At 37.5% G+C, this 24,770-nt stretch overlaps 1 gene segment (V, D, J or C); it reads left to right on the top strand.

Moving 5' to 3' along the window:
* Nucleotides 1-2,308: 2,308 nt before the first annotated feature.
* Nucleotides 2,309-2,927, top strand: LOC503089 (Ig heavy chain V region VH558 A1/A4-like). The segment is given in 2 exon segments: nucleotides 2,309-2,366; nucleotides 2,449-2,927. Coding segments are annotated over 2 exon segments (375 nt in total).
* Nucleotides 2,928-24,770: the final 21,843 nt, after the last annotated feature.

Below are 24,770 nucleotides of genomic sequence, written 5' to 3'. Positions count from 1 at the left end.
TTCCATTCCCCTTCTGGCTGCTGCATTCTTCTAGGGCTGATTGCCATTTTGAAAAACACTAATGGCCCAATTCTAATCTCTAGAATTCTACAATTAAATATATTGAACAAAATATCCAAATATTTGAATACATATTAGTTAAATCATGAGGCCCTTGTCTAATGGACATAGGTGACCACATTCAGCATATGTTTCCAGTTCTATGCAGATAAGTATATATTACATAGTTCATGATTACCAGTTAGTTTTTTTTTCCTTTTCTATCTGTACAGCTTTGTCATTTTTTTTATGTTCTTTTGGAAATTTAGCATGATCCCTTCCTCTACATGTTGTGAATAACGTTTGGTAGGTAGACAGGAATGTGCAAGTGTCACTATAATAAGATACAGAATCAGTTGAGTACATGATTGAGAGAAATATTGCTCGGACACTTCATAATTTTATTTATTATTTTTCGTGAATTTTCATAGGTTTTAGATGACTGGTACTTCATCCCAGGAAAATTCGGTCAAAAGCTCAAGTTTAGAGATAATGTAGTGTCTGGTATACCTTAATTATATTGGTAAAGATCATGTAGTCAAACTTCCTTATAAATATGTATGTTTACATTCAGTAGATTGTTATAGCCTTGACCACAGTGGCTTCTGTGTTCAGTGTATAATAATTGATTCTGTCATTCAGGACAAGTCAAAATAGTGAGAATTACAAAAAGAGTACTCAGGAACAGAGAAGTCAATGATATTATCCTCTTATCAAAAAAATCAAAGACAAAACTGGCAAAGAATTAAGATACAGAGAATTGGGTTGAAATACACAAAATTCTAATTCCAGAAGATGACATTTCTTGTTGCATGTATGAACTCCCTGTAGCTGTATTTACCTGCACAAGAACCACACAAATCATAACAGTGAAAATAGCACATGAAAGATATTCAAATGGTTCTGCAGGTAAAGGTGTCTGTGTACTGGTAGAGATACCAATATCAGTTATATCCCTCTCAATTCACTTCGGTTAGTAGTTCTCTGAGTTTAAAAAATCCACTTTGTGCATGTGTACCTTGTTCTCCCAACTAACAATAATATAACAATTAAAGAAATATTATATTGTGAATGGGGTTAAATTCATTAGGACACCCACCAAGTTGAAAGTCTTTTGAAATCTGATGAGTGAAAGGAAAAATTTAATCACCTTTTGGGGAAAGATTTCTATAGGTTCGTTATGCACATCTAGTGCCTTTTTCTCTGTGCAGTCACTGGGTTACTGAGTAATGAAAGTGAAGTAGTAAAGATCTTAAAACCTTCATTTTGGTATGTACCAAGAGGAACTCTAAGGACCTGACCACAGTAGAGAGTGGTGAGAGACCAGCGTAATGGTAGATTATAGTAAATGTCATACCTGATTGAAACTTTAGAAGAATAAAAACCCTTATGAAGTATTGAAAGAACAACTTCACATATGTTTAGAATCTTCATACAATTGTATATTGTACACTGTGCATATTTCTCCTGTAACATCTTTCCATCTTATTCTCCCTTTTTTCCAGTAGATAATTTTACTGATGCACTATCATGTATTTGCATATATAATTATATATAACTATAGAATATCTAAAAGTTATTAATAATAGTCTCATTTAATGTTGGTATTTCTGACAGTGTTTTAAGTAACACATTTTTTTGAATTGCATCCATTTTACCAAAAGTAATACAAGTTAATTATTTCCTACTGATGAAAAAGTTAATATATGTGATTTAAGCATGAAATCATTTGTTGACACATATATAGCACAATTTCATAATTTACTCATTAATGATATTGATAATAATCATCGATAAGTAAAGATTTCTGAAGTATGTTTAAATCATTTGAGTGAGTTTGTATACATCTGAACAAAGGATCTAAATCGTCAAAGGCTATCCATTTGGGGAATTATTTCATCACCATCACGACAAACATCTGCAAATCAATCTCAATAAATAATCCCAAAGAGATGCCACAGTATAATAACTGAAATCTGAGAACTTATTTCCTGATGTTAAATGCACAGTATCTGCTCAAGTCTCAGGGAAAGTGTAGGGAAAGTATTTCCTCAGAGAGTATTAGGAACTGGAACAGAGTGTCCTGATATCTTAACCATTTGCCTCCATTTGTCCTACTTCCCCAGTAGTTCTACTCAACTAGGTCCTTATCTATGATGGTAGCTACTCATGAATATGCAAACTACGTGCTTCTGTGGCAGCAAATACAGGGATTTCAACAGCCTAAAACACCATATGATCAGTGTCCTCTCCACTGTCCCTGGACACATTGATTCTAACCATGGAATGGAGCTGGGTCTTTCTCTTCCTCCTGTCAGTAGCTGCAGGTAAGGGACTCTCCACTTGCAAATCTGAAGAAGAGACAGGGCTTGAGGTGTCATTGACATCCACTTTGCCTTTTCTTTGCAGGTGTCCACTCCCAGGTTAAGCTGCTGCAGTCTGGGGCTGAGCTGGTAAAACCTGGTGCTTCAGTGAAGTTGTCCTGCAAGACTTCTGGTTTTACCTTCAGCACTAGCTATATGAGTTGGTTGAAGCAGGTGCCTGGACCGAGTATTGAGTGGATTGGATGGATTTATGCTGGAGATGGTGGTACTAACTATAATCAGAAGTTCAAGGGCAAGGCCACACTGACAGTAGACAAATCTTCTAGCACAGCATACATGGATCTCAGCAGCCTGACATCTGAGGACGCTGCAGTCTATTTTTGTGCAAGGCACAGTGTTGTAACCACATCCTGAGTGTGGCAGAAACCCTGGAGGAGCAAGAAGCTTCCTTGGGACTCAGATAACAGAAAAGAATAACATTTAGATTTCCTCAGAAACAACTATTTAGAGTGTCTATTTTTTGCCTCCTCCTAACAGACCTACAGTGACTTTGTTAACTTTTTGTAAATAACCTAACAATAAGGTGGTGTTTCTTTAAGATCTCCTGTACACCAAAACATTTCAATGACTTCATCAGTAATTACCTCCATTGACATGTTTCTTAATCATTAAAACAATAAAAAGAGAAAACCTTGATGTATTCATAAATCTGACTGTGTTCCAGAAGATGTTCCAGTCTCTTAGATTATTAGCAATATTTACATCAGAATGCAGAGCTACATAAACATATTTCACATAGTATGGGGAATAATTTTAAATCACTTTGCAATGAGGTTCTTTAGCAACACAATGTATGTACCCGTTAAGTGATGTAGGTTCTGCAATTATACATAAATGTTTGTTCTCATATTTACTACCTGCACAGTCTCAGTAATCAGTCTTATACTCAGTATCCTTATGAGAATATAGACCTGTACTGATACAGCATCAACTCTTGTGGATGCCTTTTTTGCATACCTGTTGCTTCACTTTTTTCTACTAGTATTTGTGACTTGAAATACATCTACATCCACATATGTTTCTTGTGCGTTGATTTTGCTGACATTTCTCTTCTGCCTGTTTATTCAGTTTGTACTTTTCCCATTTCTGGGTGTTTCCTTTATCTTGCTTTCTTTTTTTTTCTTTTTTTATTTAGATAATGTTTAGTTTCTGTTTGCTTTATAATTAGAGAAAGAAACAGAATCATGCTGAGAGAAAATCAGGAAGGTGTTGGGGAAGGCAAATGAATACATGGAATGAAGAAATCTATTTTCAAAAAGAAATAGAAAAATAATTCTAAGGAATAAATGAAGAATTTTGACAACATCTGTGTTGTATTAATCTTCCATATATCCAATGCCTAGAATTAATCTTTCATGTCTTTTTTTTAATTGTTCGAAGTCTATTTCAAAGACAGGACTTAAAGGATTTTAGTATGAATGTAAAATGTGTAATGCTAATGTATATTGAACTATATAATTAAAATATTTTCGTTTTAGCCTCTTTCAGTCTCTCTCTCTCTCTGTCTCTCTCTCTCTCTTTCTCTCTCCCTTCCTCCTACATCACTCACTCTGTTCTTGTGTGTGTGTGTGTGTGTGTGCGTGTGTTTGTGTGTGTTTGTGCACACACGTGTCAGTGTTTTCAGCAATGCAACTTTCCATTATTAATCTCTATGTACACAGAATAGTTTTACTAGAAAATCTTGTATTTCTTGAGGACATCTATGCAGATGTCATGGAGAGAAACAGAGCAAGGGCAGAGATAATAATAAGATCCTGTTATAGGTTGACTTTGTTTACATGGATCAGATTTTGTGAAATCTAAGCACAGGCAGTTTATTGTAGGTATATTTCCACACAATAGAATTTGGAAAAGGGTCTCCAGGTAACAATAATTTCCATAGTCATTCAAAATCCATTTGTACAATAAGGCTTAAAGTTAATATTTTATGAAGTTATTGTGACCATTAGGATAGGTTATTTTGCCAAAGCCTAAAGTCAAGTGTGGTCTGTGACCAACTTCCTACAGGTCAGAGGGCCATAAAGTACATGTGACACCTCTCTTAAGGATGTGTAGTAATCTAATGCTAGAAGTGTCTGGGATAATCATTATGGGCAATTAGTGTTCATTCTGTCCCTATAGGTAGCAAAAAGCTCATCAGGATCTTAAGAAACTCTTCTCTCAGCTTTCTGTTTGGAGTGTATGTATTTGATTTGACTTCTTCCCCTGAGGAGAAAGTCCTGTTTGACTATAATTACTGTTTCCCTTGGTGCTCTTTGGTGGGAGACACTTCCCTGATAACCATTACAGTTTTATTCAGTGTTACAAATGGTATTGATAAATGTTTCTGACATGAATCATTGAAATTAAAACATCTAAATAATAGGTTGTGCAGAACCCGAGGAGTGGGTGCAGAGACTGGTTATTCCTGAATCTATGACTTATTTATTCTTCTCACTTAACCCCTTTGAAAACAAAGAAATCATCTCCTTTTTAGTCCCTGTCTTGAAGAACACATTATCTGACATAGATTACTTCTGTCATTTCTTATTATATATATATTACTATTCATGAAATGCTACAGAGACAAACATTACAAAATTGAAGGCTATCACTCTGACCATGAAGACAGTTAATCTCATAGTCAATTGAATTTCTCAACTGGAAAATGAAAACCTTAGTAAAGCTCTAGACAAACAAGTAGAAAACCTGTGTGACAAAAACTTAAAGTCTTCTAAGTCCCCCACCCTTTTAGTCATGAAAGTCTTTCACCTTCCATGTCTCTTGTACATTCTTGAGGTTCCCACAAACTCCTAATTCGTGAGACTGTCTGTTTCCATTCTTTATGTTGGACGTCACAGCTTCAGTCCTTTCCCACCTTATTGGGTAATAAGGGATCATGTCACTATCTTCCCCCTCCCTCCTGTCCCTTCACCTCCTAAGTCCCTCATTCTGTCTCCCCTGTGATATTTTTCTTCTTCCTCCTAAGTGGGACTGATGTGTTCTTACTAAGGCTCTTCAGCTTGTTGAACTTTTTGAATTCTGTGGACTGTATCTTAGGTATTCTGTTCTTTTTTGGCTAATAGCCACCTATTACTAAGTACATACTATGTATTTCTTTTTGGGTCTGAGTTACCACACTTCATGTATTTTCTAGTTCATTTGTCTACAAAACTCAGGATGGCCTGATCCTTAATAGTTGAGTAATATTCCCTTGTGTTAATGAACCACATTTTCTGTATCATTTCTTCTGTTGTGGGACATGTGAGTTGTTTCTAGCTTCTGGCTAACACAAACAAGGCTACTCAGAACATATTGTAACACGTGCCCCTATGGCATGGTGAGGTATCTTACATGTTCTACAGTGGAGGGAGGGAAATTGTAGAGCCCACTAATAGCCAAAAGACAGGGCAGTAAGTCAGGGACGGGGTTGCCATCCCAGAGTCAAAACTCTGGCCCATTACTGTTCACCTCTGAAAGCACTGCGGGGTTAGAAATGGAGAGGAACCTTAGGAAAAAAGGTCCACGCACCATCGCCATGTGGGATAAAACTCATGAGAAGGACTCAAGTCCTGAAGCTTTTACCGAGACCAATGAACCTCTCACAAAATGGGACCTATTATGAATGTTTTCTGAAAGATGCAACAAACAACTGAAAGAGTCAGATGCAGAGATTTGCACACAGCCTAAAGACAGAAGCTGCGTATCACTGTAGTTGAATGATGAAAGAGCTGGAAGAAGCTAAGGAGGAGGGTGACATGGTAGAAGGACCAGCAGTATCAATTAGCTTGGACTTCTGAGATCTCTCAGATTCTGAACCATTGACCAGACAGCATAGACCAGCTGACATGTGGCCCCTAACACATATACAGCAGAGGACTGCCATGTCTGGATTCATACAGAAAAGAAGCACCTCAAGAGAGTATAAGTCTCAGAGAGTTTAGAGGTCTGCTGCAGTGGGGGTTGAAGTGACGGGGAAATCCTACTGGAGACATGGGAATGAGGAGGAGGTATGAGACATCGAACAGTCAGACAGTGGAGAGGATGGGAATAAAATCTGGAGTCTAAGGAAAGTAGAATGAATATAAAAAAATAACATAGATATATGTATATATGTGTAAATAAATGTAACACTTATTTTAAAAAAGCAACTAAAAGTGTTTGAAGAAAATGTAAAAGAAATTATGAGACAGTGGAATGATCTGTCATGCTTTTAGATTGGTAGAATTAACATAGAAATACTGGTCAAACTACCAAAAACAGTCTCTAGATGCAATGCAATATCCATTTAAATTTCAACACAATTCTTTACAGACATTGAATGTACAACACTCAAATTCAAATAGAAAAACAGACAAACAAAAATCCTGAGGGCGAAAACAATTCTGTAGAATAAAGTAACAGATATCAAGGCACCAGTTTCCTTGACTTCAATGTATAATACAGAAGTAAAGTGTGTATTGTATTTAAAGTATTACAAAAGTAATAAAAACAGCATATTAATGTAGTAAAAGAAGAAATGTTGATAAATGGAATTGAATTGAAGTGTCAATGTATATCCAAAACTTACGAAGACTTTGCTTTTGAAAATGAAGGCAGAAATACACAGCAAATAAAACAAAGCATCATCAATCAAAGGGTCAGTGCAATTCAGGTCTGTGTGCAGAAGAATGCAAATAGATCTCTCTATGTTTTTATGACCTATACTGAAGACAAACTTAAAGAAACGAATACCTCAATAGGAAACCACATATTTTAAGGTTAAAGAAGAGAATGTGGGGTATAGCTTAGAACCCATAGGCACAGGAGGCAGCATCATGAATAAAACATCAATTGCATAGGTGCTTAGAGCCACAATTTAAAAAAATGGAACTTCATGGAACTGACAGATTCCTGTAAGGCAAAGAAAACCATCAATAGAAAAATCAGCAGGTGACACATGGAAAAGAAGTTTCAGCAACTCCATATTTCAGAAAAGTTTTATGTTTAAATTATCTATCTCTTGATATCAGACATCAGCAAACCAAATAATCTGATTTTAAACTGAGTTGTAGGGCTAAACAAAATTCTCAAGAAAGTAATCACAAATGGCAGATAAGAACATAAATTTTCAATTTCCTTAACCAAAAGTGAATTGCCAAACTTAACGAGTCTGAAATTCCATTTTACACATGTCAAAATGGTAAAGATAAAAAAGCATAAGTGACATTTTATGTTGGTGAGAAAGAACAATCCTCCATTGCTGGTAGAATTGTAAATTTTTAAAGCAACTTTTATAATACATTTATACCAAATTTACCATTAGAAGTATCTATCTGCTGTTAATTAATATTGCACACAAGTATTTCATTCATTACTTATGAACCTTATTTATATGACAAACATTAAGTACATATTTAAAAGAAACCCCGATAGAAGGAAGGAAACTACACACTAGAAAAAGCAAGAAAGTAATCTTCGTGCAACAAACCCAAAAGAAGAGAGCCACACGAGCATAATTTCACCTCTAACAACAAAAGTAACAGAAACAACAATCACTATTACTTAATATCTCTTAATATCAATGAAGTCAGATCACCATTACAAAGATATTGACTAACACACTGCATATGTAAAGAGGACCCAACATTCCAGTTCATACCAGAAACAAACCTCAGTGACAAAGACATATACTACCTCAGAGTAAAAGACTAGAAAACAATTTTCCAAGCAAATGATCCTAATAAAGAAACTTGAGTAGCCATTGTAATATCAGTTAAAATCAAATTTCAACCAAAGTTGTCAAAAAAGGAAAAGAAGGACACTTCCTATGCATTTCACCTGACCACCAAGGACTAAGGGTGGTCTTCAATAACAACAAAAGGACAGAAAGTCCATATATACACAGAAGTTGAACAATTCACTTCTCAGGGATAACTTGGTCAAGGAAGAAATAAAGAAAGATATTAAAGACTTTTCAAAATTTAATGAAAATGAAGGCACAACATTCTCAAATTTATAGGACACTATGATAGGAGTGCTAAGAGGAAAACGCAGCTCTGAGTGCCTCCGAACAGAAGCTGGAGAGAGTGTACAGAGCAGCTTGATAGTTCATTTAGCACTCTGGAATAAAAAGAAGCAAATACACCCAAGAGTAGTAGATGGCAGGAAATGAGTACTACTCAGCTATTAAAAAGAATGATTTTATTATATTCTTAGGCAAATGGATGGAACTAGAAAATATCTTCCTATGTGAGGCAATGCAGTCACAAAAAAAATCCACAAATGTTTTGCACTCACTGATAAATGGATATTAGCCCTAAACGTTGGGTTACACAAGATACAATTCACAGACCACATGAAGCTCAAGAAGAAGGACGACTAAAGAAAGGACTCTTCTTTCCTTCTTAAAAAGTTGAAAAATAATCACTGGAGGAAATACAGGGACAAATATTCCTGCAGAACCTTCTGGGAATGTCATCCAGAGACAGAGCATCTGGAGATCCGTCCCTTATGCAGACACCAAACACAGTCACTATCGCTGATGTCAAGAAGTGCTGGCAGACAGGAGACTGGCAGGCAGGAAAGGGTGGGTGGATTCATAAGGGAACACCCTCATAGAAGAAGGGGGAGAAGGGATGGGATAGGGGCATTATGGATGGTAAAAAGGGAAAGGGGATAACAACATGTAAATAAAATCCAATTAAACTGTAAAAAACAAGGAATATAAATAGAGACATAACAACAGAAACTGGGGAAATCCAAAATATCATCAGATCTTACTACAAAAGTCTGTATTAAACATAACTGGAAAATCTGGATTAAGTGGTCAGGTTTATAGGCAGATACCAGGCACCGAAATTAAAACAAGATCAGATAAATCACCTAAACAGTCTGATAACTCCTTGCCCCACCTAGGGAATCCATCCCATACACAAATAACAAACGCAGACAATATTGTGGATGCCAGGAAGTGAATGCTAAGAGGACAGAGCTGTTTCCTTCGATGTTCTGTCTGTCCAATACATAGGCAAATGCTTGAAGCCAATTAATGGACTGAAAACACTGTCCTCAATGAAGGAGTTAGAGAAAGGACTGAAGGAGCTGAAGGGGTTTGCAACCACTAAGGAAAGAAAAATCAATATAAGACAACCAAATCCCCAACAGCTCCAAGGGAATAAACTGCCTACAAAAGATTATACATGGAGTGACCCATGAATACAGCCACTTATGTAGTGGAGGATGGTCTTGTTAGACATCAATGGGTGGTGAGGTCCTTGGACGTCTGAGGGCTGTATATCGCAGTGTAGGTTTGCCATACAGGTGCCCTGCCAGGGGAGGGAGACAAGAAGCTGTGTGTGTGTGTGTGTGTGTGTGTGTGTGTGTGTGTGTGTGTGTGTGTGTCTGTCAGCCTCCTCATAGAATCAGGGGGATGGTGTATAGTATAGGAGGTTTCCAGAGGGGAAACCTGGAGAGGGCATAACAGTTGAAATGCAATACATATTCCAAATGATTTCTGAGTGGCAGGAAGTTTTAAGTGTATATATGGTTATGTAAATAAAACTCATTAGTGTATTGCTTTATGAGAAAAATAACCTTTATTTTCTCCCAGGTAGACTATATTCTTTCGATAGGCTCTTGGCAACCACAACAATATCATCCTTGACTTCTATCTTATAGACCATAAATTTCTTCAAAGAATAAATGATTTACCCCATTACATTTGTGCCAGTATTGCACAAAAATAGCCTATAAGGTGGTAAGTATTTTAGGTCACCAGGTTTATAGCTGAGGTGATTGTTACTTTTCATCACTGATACCATACAAAATATACAAAGTTCCATGAATGCTAGTCAGGAGAGTTAAGTTTTTATTTGTACAAAGGCTGAACTTTTCTGTGTTCACTGAAATATAAAGATAATTTCTTCAACAAGGTAGTAATATGATTTTGTTTTTTATGAAAGCACCCAAGAGCCTTGTGACCCTGAAATATTTGCAGGTATCCATGGGGCCTCATGGAAAATGACTCAATTTGGTGATGCTCATTCACGGCTTTCCACCTTCCACATATACAAATGTACACTGAAGGAGAGCATTGTAACTATTTGGAGTTTTATTGCCATGGGATTTGAGGCCGAAGTCTAGGTGAAACCGTAAGTCAGAGCCATGTGATGTATACAGTAAGCATCCTTCATATTCACAGAACCACAGAAAAATTCATTTTTGAATATCTTACAGGAGACCTAATGTCAATTACTGAAATTGAGAGCTCTTAAAAACTGCAAAGAGGAAACTACAGAGGAGATCAGGAGAGTTGTGGCCATAACTTCTAATATTACCTCCTTGAGAAACAAATATCTTATAAATGTCCTCATCAAATAGCCAATAGGAATGCTATACAATGAGCAGAAGAGAATAAAATTATATTAGAACCTATCTAAGCTTTCATGTTTGAAAGAAGTAGTCATGGAGCCAGAGATACAAGTACCTGAATGTGGGAAACACAGAAGACAGACTCCCCTGGGAGAGAATATCATATACATAAATACTTCATTTCAGATGTTTTGTCAATGGAGGGCAGATATATATATATATATATATATATATATATATATATATATATATATATATATATATGTGTGTGTGTGTGTGTGTGTGTGTGTGTGTGTGTGTGTGTGTGTGTGATTTAAATATGTGATATATACTGCAATGTATGAAGATATTTTTCCAGAATTTTTCAGATGGGAAAGGAGTACTTCTTTACCTCAGTTTGAAAGTCTGGGGAAAAATATGGAACTTGTGGAACAAAATTAAAATTCTATGTTTCATAAATTTATTCTAAGTATGTAATATAAATATAGATTTAAGCACCCTGCCAATGAGGTCTTAAATATTAAAAATATATTGAGGAAAATTTGGAGCAGCTAATTTTTTTAAAATTTTCACTGAATGACTTTATAGTGGTATGGTGTTCAATATTCCATATCTTAGATATATTCATGGTGAGAATTTACCTAATGTATTTCCAATCATTGCTGAAAGCATGACAGATCATCTCTGTTTATCACAGTGAAATGTGACATATGCAGCTCTGCATTGGAAACAATTGTTAGATAAAATGGAAACATCAATTATCCCTTAAGAAATTTACAAACACTTGGATTGAAAATGATGTTCCCGTTGTTTTAATGTGAGGAGAACATATTATATGTTGATGATATGAGGAGTGGGATTCAAGATATGCACAGTGTAGAGCACCAAGCAGACATATCTTTATTTGATGTTTATGTCTACTAACCTGGGTTAGATCTACTTTCATGAGATGTAAATTGTATCCAGCCATTAATATATGAGTTTTGGAAGAAAGGCAAGAACCCCTTACAAGTAATCATAATATTAATCTCAGAATTCTCCACAGTAACAAAAAAAAATTCCTAAAACTCCATTCATTATTGATGCTGGTTCTTAACATGATAATAAAATGCTCTGGTAGTAAACAGGAAACCTAGGATGGGTTTTGGTTGAAAAACCTAAGACTTCTCATCAGATTGAAAGAATCTCATCCTTGAATCATGAGACAGGGCAGTAATGAAGCTAATCCCAGGCAAAGTCCAGAGCACTACAAACATTTAAAGGGGACGTTGAAATCCAGCGTGTTGTAGTAAACATTGTCCATATTCATATGTAAATGGTAGTTTAGTATGTTGTTGGTGTGAGGACATCACTTCTCCAATTTCAGGATTCTGTACAGCTAGCTACAAATACAGTCTTTAAGTTCCCTTCTTCTTATCTCTCATCCTGAATCACAAAAATGAAATAATGGCTTGATATTACAAATTTAATTAAAATATTAAATATGCACAAAATGAGTGAGGAAAACCACAACATAAGGAAAGTCAGTTGATGTAAAATACCCAGATACTCTCTCCCTACTAATTCCTTGAACTAGAACATCACATGGCACTGGATGATACCCTAACACTGGGTGTCCTACACTTACCCAGTAGATTTGCCTGGGCTCAACACTATGGGTGGCAGATGAAGAACTGAGCTCCAAGTTCACAATCTTACTTTCTATCTTGGAAAACCCTCTTGTCAGTGTAAAGAAGGTACATGAAGTTTGCAGATGTTCCTGATGGTGTTGATCACTAGATATTTCATGACTCATGTTTGAAAATTTGTAGATTTCCTTTTAAATTGACTTACTTTTGTTATTGGACTTTTTATGTAAATTTCAAATATTATACCCTTTCCCAGTTTTCCTTCCATAAGTTACCATGACATCAACCTCCCCCTTCTATAAGGGTATTCCTTCTCTCCCATCAACCCACTTCAAGACTTCCCGTCCTGATATTCCTCTACCCTGGGGAGTGGGGGTTTTCCAGCCTTGCCTGACTAAGGGCTTCTCCTCCCCCTGGAGCTCACTAAAAACATCCTCGGTATACATGAAGCTGGAGCGATGGGTCTGTCGATGTCTACTCTTTGGGTAGAGGTTAAGACCGTGGGGACTCTGGATGGTGGTATTGTTGTTCTTATGACATTGCAAGACATTTCACCTCCTTAATCTTTTCTCTAATTCCTCCAATGAGGACCCTGTTCCCAGTTCAATGGTTTCCTTCTAGCATTCGCTCCTGTATTTGTCACATTCTGAATGACCCTCTCAGGAAGCAGCTATACCAGGCTCCTATGAGCACGTACTTGTTAGAATCAGGAATACTGTCTGTGTTCGTTGTATGTATTTTGGCTGGATCCCCAGTTTGGACAGGCTCTGAATGGCCATGTGTTCAGTCTCTGCTTTCAAAATTGTCTTCACATATCCTAATATGAATATATTTGTATCCCATTTTAAGAAGGACTGGAACATCCACAATTTGGTTGTCCTTTTATTTGAGATTCATGTAGTCTATGGATTGTATCTTGGATAATTTGAGCTTTGGGTCTAAAATCCACTTATCAGTGACTGCATACCATTGTGTGTGTCTGTGTGTTTTTGTGTGCCTGTGTGTATGGGTGTGTGTGTGTGTGTGTGTGTGTGTGTGTATGTGTGTGCATGTGCGTGTGAGTGTGTGTGTGTGTGTGTGTGTGTGTGTGTGTGTATGAATGGGTTACCTCACTCAGGATGATATTTTCTAGTTCCATATATTTTCCTGTGAATTTCATGAAGTCATTGTTTTTAACAGCTGAATAGTACTCCATTGTGTAGATGTACCACATTTTCTGGACACCACTTTCATTCATGAGAATCCCTTTTGTATCATGATCCCTTTTCTCTGCTCATTGCATTAAGAGAATGTAAATGTAAATCCAGTATGTAGGATACAGGTTGAGTCACATAACATATTTGCTTGATTTCTCTTTACTTCTCAGGGTGAAAATATTTTTCTGGAGTTGTTAAGTTATCTGTGGCTACCTACTTTGTTCCTCCTCTTTCTGTTGGAAATTCTGAATGCTGTAGGAATTTATTGATGAATTCGTTGGAGTAAGTGGAGCTCTATCTGAACTGTGTTCCTTTCTGATTTCAGGGAGCCTTCACTAGGTTTACACTGATTAATGCAACAAAGCCCCCATTCCCTGCTGTTGTCACATTAGTGCAAGTATAAATTTATAGAGCTTGAACCAACCATTACCAAGTAGAAGGCTGGCTTTGAGGGGGTCAATAGTAATACTAAAGAAGAAATGAAGCTTCGATCTCTGAAACATCAGTCATTGTCTCCAGGTAAACAAGAGTCTTATTTTTTGTTTTTTTTTTTGTTTTTTGTTTTTGTTTTTGTTTTTGTTTTTTTTTTTTCAGCGCTGAGGACCGAACCCAGGGCCTTGCGCTTGCTAGGCAAGCGCACTACCACTGGGCTACATCCCCAACCCCTAAAGAAGAGTCTTTACTTCCTGATGTTGAGCTCTATGAGAACTGAAATTTCAGGGATATGTATTACTCAGGGCAGATGTGGCAAGGTCAATGTAAGCCATAACTAGCATACTCACATGGCAGCTCAGCACCATCATGGTCCACAGCACAGCCAATAATCTGTCGTAGAGAAATGAGGTGAATATGCAGGACTGTATATCTTCCATTGTTTCGTTTACTAAATCTATTAACTAACCTCTATTGGGTGTGATTTACAAATGGCATTTACATGAGCAAGCACAGTAAAGATTCTTTGTTAACCATTTCACAGTTGTATACTTTCTCTTTTATTTTATTCAATTTCTTGAAATTGTTTATTTATATTCCAAATGTTGCTTATCTTCTTGTTTGTCCCTTCATGAATTCTTCACCCCATCTCCTCTTCCTGTTGCCTCTGAGGGGGTGCTTCCCCACCTATCCACCTAACAACAAACCACCCCCAGCATTGACATTTTCTGGAGCATCCCCTCTTTATATGAGTAGGGGCATTTTCTCGCACTGAGATCAGACAAGGCAGAATTCTCTTTTATATGTGCCTTGGGCCATAGACCAACCCATGTACGCTATTTGGTTAATGGCTTAGTCTCTGATACTCCCTGCAATCCTAGTGTGATTCTCATTGCAGATATCTAAACTCATACCTTTAATCTTGCTAGACCTTTCATTTTCTCTGAGCAGGGGTTTTACTAAGTATGCATTTTTTAAATACAGACCTACCTCAGCACTTCCTTCAAAAGTGTTGGAGCTTTCCAGATTCAGTCAGGTCCTGAGGTGCTACAACATTTTAGATTATATTATAAACATTCTCACTCCTCTGTACCATTATTCTGAAAGTCCTTTTACTGTGGCTATTAAAAAATGTGGAATGAGTGCTTTATCACGCGAAGAAGTGAATTAGTTCAATATTTTTCAGGTGAGAATATCCAAGTTAAAACTAGTTGATAAGAACATGAACTTTCCTTTGCCATTATTAAAAGACAGGTAAGCATAATGACAATCACTGAAAAGGGGGTTAGAAAAAAGTTTTCATGTTTACTCCTATATCTCAGTGTCCTAGGAAGTAATTCATGGATACATGAATGGCTTCATCTGAGTTCAACACCCATTGTAGTCCTTCTGGACACTGGTGCTCTGTCACAAGTATAGCCTGATGAAGACAAGAAAGAGCCTCCTATCTCCTGTCATTACAATTTTTAGACATGGGAACTGTTAGAGCTGCATGAAACTGTCACCAAGAAGGAAGTTGGCTTTGGGAAGGATACTACAGTAACCTTGGAACATCTTAAAATCAATCTCTGGTGCATTGTTATTATCCCTAGGTAAACAAAAACCATTTCTCCCTTTAGTTGAGCTCTGTGAACACTGAATTTACAGGAATATACAATTTTTATTTAGTATCCCAAACTGAAACTTCATTTTTTTTTGTAATTAATCATTCCATTTGTTTACATCTCAAATGATATCCTACATCCTGGTTACCCCTCAATAATCCCTCTGTCCTACATCTGCTTTCCTTGCCCTCACTTTGGCCCGAATGAGGGTGTTGTCCCACCACCTACCACCCTCTCCTACCCCACTTGCAATTTCAGCTGTAAGCATTGAAAAAACTGTCTGCATAGGAACTGATGACCAGCAGGGGGCAGACGCAGACCATTAATCCGTATAGATACATGAGGTGTGTGTGAAGGAGTTTCCACTGTGATTTTCTTTTCTTTTTCTATTTTTTTCTTTTTTTCTTTTTTTTTTCTTTTTTTCATCTTTATTAACTTGGGTATTTCTTATTTACATTTCGATTGTTATTCCATTTCCCAGTTTCCTGGCCAACATCCCCCTAAAGGCTCCCCCTCTCCTTCTCTATGGGTTTTCTCCTCCCCATCCTCCCCCCAATACCGCCCTCCCCCCAACAATCACGTTCACTGGGGATTCAGTCTTGGCAGGACCAAGGGCTTCCACTACGACTGGTGCTCTTACTAGGCTATTCATTCCTACCTATGAGGTTGGAGCCCAGGGTCAGTCCATGTGTAGTCTTTGGGTAGTGACTTAGTCTCTGGAAATCTGGTTGGTTGGCATTGTTGTTGATATGCAGTCTCATGCCCCTTCAAGCTCTTTCAGTCCTTTCTAAGATTCCTTCAACAGGGGTCCCTTTCTCAGTTCAGTGGTTTAATGATGGCATTGGCCTATTTATTTGCTGTATTCTGACTGTGTCTCTCAGGAGAGATGAACATCTGGTTCCTGTAGGCCTGCATTTCTTTGCTTCCTCTATCTTATATTGTTTGGTGGCTGTATATGTATGGGCCACATGTGGGATAGGCTCTGAATGGGTTTTCCTTCTGCCTCTGTTCTAAACTTTGCCTCCCTATTCCCTACCAAGGGTATTTTTGTTCCCTTTTTAAAGAAGGAGTGAAACATTCACCTTTTGGTCATCCTTCTTGACATTCTTGTGTTCTGAGCACCTAGGGTAATTCGAACATTTGGGCTAGTATACACTTATCAATAAGTGCATACCATGTGTGATTTTCTGTGATTGGGTTACCTCACTCAGGGCAATATTTTCCAGTTCTATCCATTTACCTATGAATTTCATAAAGTCATTGTTTTTGATATCGGGGTAATATTCCAGTGTGTAGATGAACCACATTTTCTGTATTCCTTCCTCTCTTGAAGTGCATCTGGGTTCTTTCCAACTTCTGACTATATAAATAAGGCTGCTATGAACATAGTGGAGCACGTGTCTTTGTTATATGTTGGGGCATCTTTTGGGTATATGCCCAAGAGAGGTATAGCTGGGTCCTCAGGCAGTTCAATGTCCAATTTTCTGAGGAACCTCCAGACTGATTTCCAGAATGGTTTTACCAATCTGCAATCCCACCAACAGTGGAGGAGTGTTCCTCTTTCTCCACATCCTCCACAGCATCTCCTGTCACCTGCATTTTTGATCTCAGCCATTCTCACTGGTGTGAGGTGAAATCTCAGGGTTGTTTTGATATGCATTTCTCTTATGACTAAAGATGTTGAACATTTTTTAGGTGTTTCTCAGCCATTTGGCATTCCTCAGCTGTGAATTCTTTGTTTAGCTCTGAACCCCATTTTTTTTCTTTATTAACTATAATATTTCTTATTTACATTCTGATTGTTATTCCCTTTCAAGGTTCCTGGGGCCAACATCCTCCTAACCCCAACCCTTCCTTTCTATATGGGTGTTCCCCTCCCCATCCTCCCCCATTACTGCCCTCCCCCCAACAATCACGTTCACTGGGGTGAACCCCATTTTTAATAGGGTTATTTGTCTCCCTGCAATCTTACTTCCTGAGTTCTTTGTATATTTGGACATAAGTCCTCTATCAATTGTAGGGTTTGTAAAGATCTTTTCCCAATCGGTTGGTTGCTGTTTTGTCCTAACAAGAGTGTTCTTTGCCTTACTGAAGCATGGCAGTTCTATGAGATCCCATTTGTCAATTCTTGATCTTAGAGCATAAGCCATTGGTGTTTTGTTCAGGAAATTTTCTCCAGTGCCCATGTGTTCTGATTCTTCCACACTTTTTCTTCTATTAGTTTGAGTGTATCTGGTTTGATGTGGAGGTCGTCTACCCACTTGAACTTAAGCTTTGTACATGGTGATAACCATGAATCGATATGCATTCTTCTACAAGCTGACATTCAATTGAACCTGCACCAATTGCTGAAAATGCTATCTTTTTTTCCACGGATGGTTTTGGCTCCTTTGTCAAAAATCAAGTGACCATAGGCATGTGGGTTCATTTCTGGGTTTTCAATGCTATTTCACTGGTCCATCTGTCTGTCTCTGTACCTGATTTTATTTTCTTAAGTGTACTTATTCATCTGTCCCTGCTTTGATCGATACGTGAAGTCTCCATGCTCAAACACAGAAAATATTCCCTGTTAAACACTTCACAGAAGTATGTTTATTCCCTGTGAGTTTATATGTACATCAGTTCAGCTGTCTCTGGAAGACATTTTTTCACACATTCTGGCTCTTATAATCAGTTCAGTTTAAAAGGTTGGTTATTTTATTTATTTCTATTTCAAATGTTATTCCCCTTCCCAATTTTCTCTCTGAAAATCCCCTATCCCATGCCCTTCCCTTTTGTTTTTATGATGATGTTCCCCCTTGCAGCTACCCACTCTGAACTCAGAACCCTAGCATTCACCTATATTTGGGCATCAAGTTTTCCCAAGATTAATGGCTTCCCCTCCCATTTACCATAGAGAAGGTAATCCTCTGCTTTATATGTAGCTGTAGCTATAGATTAATCCATGTGTACTCTTTGTTTTGTGGGTTAGTCCTTGGGAGCTCTGTGGCATTTGGTTGGCTGAAATTGATGTTTTTCTTATGGGGTTGCAAACCCCTTCAGCTCCTATAGTCTTTCCTCTAACTACTCTATTATGATATCCTTGCTCAGTCCAATAGTTGGCTGCAACCATTCACATCTATAATAGTCAGTCTCCGGCAGAGCCCTTTAGGAGACAGCTATAGGAGGCCCCTGTTAGCAAGCACGGTTTGGCATCAGCAATAATGTCTAAATTTGTTGTCTGCATGTGGCATGAATTATCAGGTGCGGATGTCTCTGAATGGTCTTTTCTTCAATGTCTCTGCCACAATGTCTTCTCATTTCCTTTATACAGGAGCAATTCTGGTATTATATTTTTGACTTGGGCAGGTGGCCCCATTCCTCAACCAGAAGATATGCCTAACATGTGGAAATGTTCTCTACAAGTTTTCTGTCCCCTTTGTTGGTTATTTAATCTATTGTCATTCCTTGGGTCCTGGGAGCCTCTTTCTTTAATGGCATCTTGGACTTTCTAGTTCCTTCACCCAGTTTCCCATCCCAAACTGCTACAAATCAATGTTCAAATGCCTGACCCAATGTACATCTTCCCCACCTGGTTCTGCCCCTCCTTTTCATCCCCTATCCTCTTTCCCTCCCAGGTCCCTCTGTTCCCTTGATTATTTTCTTTCCCCTTTTTTGTAGGGCTGAAGCATCCACACATGGATCTTTCTCCTTCTTTAGCTTCATAAGGTATATTACCTGAAGACCCATTTATTCCACTGCTGAGCATATAGAAAAATATGCTCCAACATATAACAAAGACACATGTTCAAATATGCTCATAGCATCCTTATTTATAATAGTCAGAAGCTGGAAACAACCCTGATGCCCCACAACAGAGGAATGGATGCAAAAATATAGTATATTTGTATAGTGAAGATATAAGGTATTTTATATAATACATAATGATGATATAAGATATAATGATAATAAGACATAATATTTGTATAAATCAGATATTAAAAACAATGAATTCATGAAGTTTATAGGCAAATGGATGGAACCAGAAAATATCATCCTGAGTGATTTAACCCAGTCACAAAACACAAATATGGTATGTACTCACTGATAAGTGGATATTAGGCCAAAAGCTTGGAATACTCATAATACAAATCAGCTCACTTTTCAAATAATTTTAATAAATGAGTTCTATGGAATTATGCGTAGAACAACAGCTGTGTATCTCCCTCTTATTAATTTGGGCACCTATAGGACCTTTCTAACCATTAACTGATACAACATTTTCTTGTTTCTGGAATTGATACATACAATTACTAACTCATCAATTCTGGTAGAAGCAAGTAACCCACCAGTTAAAACAAAATGCTTCCACTTCTGTGGAACAGTTCCCGATGGGAACTGGATGTAGATCTCTCCTGAGAGACACACCCAGAATACAGCAAATACATAGGCAAATGCCATCATTAAGCCACTGAACTGAGGATGGGACCCCCGTTGAAGGAATCTTAGAAAGGACTGAAAGTGTTTGAAGGGGCTTGAGACCCCATATGAACAACAATGCCAACCAACCAGAGCATCCAGGACTAAGCCACTACCCAAGGACTATACATGGACTGACCCTAGGCTCCAACTGCATAGGTAGCAATGAATAGCCTGGTAAGTGGAAGGGGAAGCCCTTGGTCCTGCCAAGACTGAATTCCCAGTGATGTGAATGTTGGGTGGAGGGTGGTATTTAGAGGAGGATGAGGAGGGGAACACCCCTATAGAAGGAGAGAGGGAGGGGTTAGGCGGAGGTTGGCCTGGAAACCGGGAAAGGGAATAACAATTGACATGTAAATAAGAAATACCAAATTTAATAAAGATGGAGAAAACAAAAAGAATACCTCAAATTTTCAAACATGTGGTATTAAACATCAAATTATCATTACTACTATAAACTGCATATGTAAATCTGTCAGTAAATTCATCCATCAATATGATTTCCTCAGAAGGAAAATATGATTTTTGACTTGGGAGTATCATCCTTGATGTTCTATTCAGAGGGTTGATTGCAATAAGCTATTCTGGGCAGGTGTAAGTGGCCTGTTTTCAAGGTGTTCTCCAGTGCCATTTGAGGGAAGGAAATGAGGGAGAAGCCAGGAACTTTGTATCACGTGGATTTCATTACATATTTGCTTTCCTCACACTTTTTGTTTACAATAAAATTTTAAATAAATTTGTAATATCAAGCCATTGTGTGACTTTGTAGCTCAGGACAAGAGGTAACAATAAAGTAAATTAATATGAGACTGTCTTCGTCGATGTCCAGAATCCTGAAGATAGTCAAGGAATGATGTCCTCACACCAACAGCATACCCTTGCTCCATACGTATGAATCTAGAAAAAGTTTACTGATACAGCCTGGATTTGAAGGTCACCTTTATTTGTTCACAATTTTCTGGAACTCACCTGGGATTAGTTTCATTACTCTGGATTTTCCTCCCCTTTTTGAATTGTATGACCCTCCTTGAAATCCCAACTTACATATGCCCATGACATGACTTTGGCCAAATCGGTATGTTATAAGCCCCCTGCTTTTCCTTGTGCAAAGTCACTATAGTGTCCTAGATTAATGTTCCCTTTAAAGAGTCCTTATATCCATGTTAATTGTTCCACAGTTTATCTCTAGAGCCCTGAACAACTCGCATTGGAGATGGGAAGTAGCCAAAAGAAGAGAGAGATTTTCATCCTTCTGCTTATTGCACTGGGCCTCACTTTCTAACAGTGTGTGGCAGGAACTGCAAGAGAAGCCCTTGTCCAAAAACAACATCTGGCCAGTGCATTCCAGGACTGGCTTGATCAGGCCATGGCCGCCATTGCAGACAACCTTAAATAAGTTTAAGGACATATAACCTCCTTTGTAAGAGTTGTTAGTCAAACAAGAAATCCTTAGATGTCCTGAACACAGCACAGGGACACAGTTGCATTTTTCTGGTAGAGGAAAGCTGCTTCTATTTCAATTAATCTAGGCTGGAAGAAGAAGATGTATAAATGCACAAAGATATCCAGGGGAATCTCTCAAGGTAGTCTGTGCTTACAACACCTTGGTAATCTAACCCCTTGTTAGCTTGGCTTCTACTCCATGTACCTGAACTAGCATTTGGAGCCTTGCTTCTTTTGGCACACTGCCTCATCCAATTTTCTAAATCACCAGAGGAGGATCATTGCAAAGATCACTACTATTCAGGTCTTGATGCAATAGCAAATTATTCTTTAATGAGGAGGTGGTACTTCTCCTCATTGAAAAAGAGCAGGAGTTGTGAGATAGTGGACTGTGCCAGGAAACTTGGTAAGGTTGAGTGTTTTGGAAGCCCTGGAAATTCATAAATATTGTAGGATTGCAGAAACTTCGACTTTTTTCAAAAGGTCCCTGTCATATGACCTTATCTCCTGCACTAAAAGAATCATGACAATCAGTCACATAAGCACAGTGCCCCAAGCACCACCACTTGCAGATGAGGGATCTTTAATATCTCAGACCAAGCCAATAGTAAGCACCTGCTGTCAGACCCAACAAACCACTACAAATTGCATATTTTTTTCAGAAGGAATAGAAGTGTGTGATAATTACTCTAACACAGATTTTCTAAGAACTTCTGTCATTTAAGAGCTGGAACACTTCTAGGCAAAAGAGCACTCTAGAATTTTTCACATGTGCACACTGTGTGGGACCAGATGTTCACTTCAGGCCTATAGGCCCTGACAGTCTTCTGGCTGCTGTACCTCTTTTTCTTGAAGTGTCTCCCTCTTTGTTGACTCTGGATGGAGGAACATTGACAAATGCACTCAATTTGATTGTTCCAGACTGTCTTCCATATAGCAGTGTCTCCCTATAGCAACAGCAATGGAAGAAAGACTTGATCCAACTCCCCTTTCCTCTTAGCTTGAATGTTCTTGCAGGGGTAGACCTCCCACTTCCCTGAACCCTGCACATCTCAGAGGATTATCTTAGGTATACACCAGCAGGTATGGGACTTTTTCAGTTTGGTGTGATGTTCAAGTTAATGTACAACATTCACCCTGGTTTTTAGCTTTACTTGCAGAACAGTTTATTGTGTGATTAAGAATCGACTACAATGCAGTATTTAGAATTTCGCATTACTATTGGAATTTAATGATGAGTACTCATTAGGGATTCATTTTCTATTACTCCTTTCCAAATTCAAATAATAATGACTGGATTACATTTCATCTCATGGGATTAAACTTGCCTCTACTGGCAGACTTTCTACTTCATGTAAGCATACATGTGGTTAGTGCTATACTCTGTGCATATCAATTCCACCCCTGACCCCATCAACATATAATATGTTTTCCTCACACAAGAGTACCACCATTCTCAATCCAAATGCTCAAGAATTTCTGAAATTGAATCAATCATTTCATTTTATCTAAATATTTTTTCCACGGCAGAGCCTTCCCCTTCACATGTCACTGATATATATGAGACCTAAACATGCCTACAGCACTAATATGAAATACAGTAAAAAAAATCTCACCTTGAGTGTATCTAATGTCTGTAATTTTGAACAATAAAAAGTTAGTCAGTGAAATTTTTGAACAAGTGAGATGCTCCAAAGTTTCTACAATAATTTGCAATTTTAAGACTTCATTGGCAGTGTTCTTTTGACATGTATAACATTGTTAGAATAAACTTATAGTATACATAAAAAATTAAGTTTTGTACAACACTGAACATACTTATTATCAGACATTTAATCTCAGACCTCATCATGTAATCATAGGTCTGGTTGGAAATGTACTTTGTGAAGATGTTCAATCCCATTCCTCACACTCTCAATTTATAACATATTTTCCTCATATAAATGAAAAATCATACCACCATTTTTGATGCAAGAGCTGGTGCATTTCTGATGGATGTATGGATAGTTCCATTTTATCTAACAATTTTTAACTGCAGAACTTTTTCTGTCATATGTCACTGTGATAAATGGGGAGATACAGTCATGCTTACATTTCTGAGTGGATATACATTAAATAAACTATCACTTTGAGTGTAACCGTGGCCCGAAGTTTTGAACACTATAAAGACATTCAGTAGAAATTTTGAATAAATTAACTGTTCAAAAATTTCCACAATATTCTCTAATTTTTAAGACCTCATTTGCTAGGTGTTTACCATTTATATTTATTTAACACTGCAAGAATTTATGAAATGTGTAAACAGTTTTAATTTTCATACCATGTAGGCTACACTTATTCTTGGACTTTCAAATTCAGACCCAGATGTACTCCATGCACATTTGAAATATTCTTCTACATCCATTACATTTCATATCACAGACTTAAATCAACATCATGAATTTATGTGCCCATTCCATGGACAATGCCTATGAGATGCAAACTCCATGTTCCTGGTTGGATATGATGTTTTCTCTGAGAACAGTTTTTTTCTGCTTTTCCCATATTCAGGACCAGCAGTATTTGTATCTCTGTCCTTCTAGCCTCTTCATCCAAACCTGACAATTCAGCCAGGTTCCAATATCATCCAATGGTATTTTGCTTCTTGTGAACACTTCCCACTGTCTGACTTTGATTAGGACATTTGAGATGATATATGAATCTCATGGAGAGAATTACAGACATTCACAAATAGTCTCTTATTTCAAGTCATATAATTCAATCATAGAAGAAAATCCCTGTATTGTTTATAACGCCAGGAAAGGGCAAAGTAACCCAAGTGTTAGCGCAGGTCTTACTGCCCCTCTTATTCTAAGGGTCCAGAGCTTCAGCTGGTACTCATGATTCAGGGATGGTGTCCTCTAACAGTATTACTACTACTTTGTCATAAGATCATATTTCTAGGATTATATATATCTTGATAACTTTATATTTCAAAGTTTTAAAAATAAGCATATTTCATTCATAAAAATTAGTGTGTTTTGTTCCTGGTATCTTTAATGAAATCAGTAGTAGTTCACTCAATCCTATTTCCATATATTCTATAGTGTCCTACAGAATATCACTATGAGAATTGTCCAAATTTAGGCGATTTATATTATAACTATTTTCTAATAGATCATTATTGACAGAAACAAGGGGAATATATTGTGTCTCAACATCTCAGAAGCAAAGAAGTAATTCCCCAGTCCGAGTGTGTACCTTCCAGCACATTCT

Source organism: Rattus norvegicus, chromosome 6 (assembly GCF_036323735.1).
Source record: "Rattus norvegicus strain BN/NHsdMcwi chromosome 6, GRCr8, whole genome shotgun sequence".
NCBI classification, from domain to species: Eukaryota; Metazoa; Chordata; class Mammalia; order Rodentia; family Muridae; genus Rattus; species Rattus norvegicus.
This window is presented reverse-complemented; position numbering and strand designations above follow the sequence as displayed.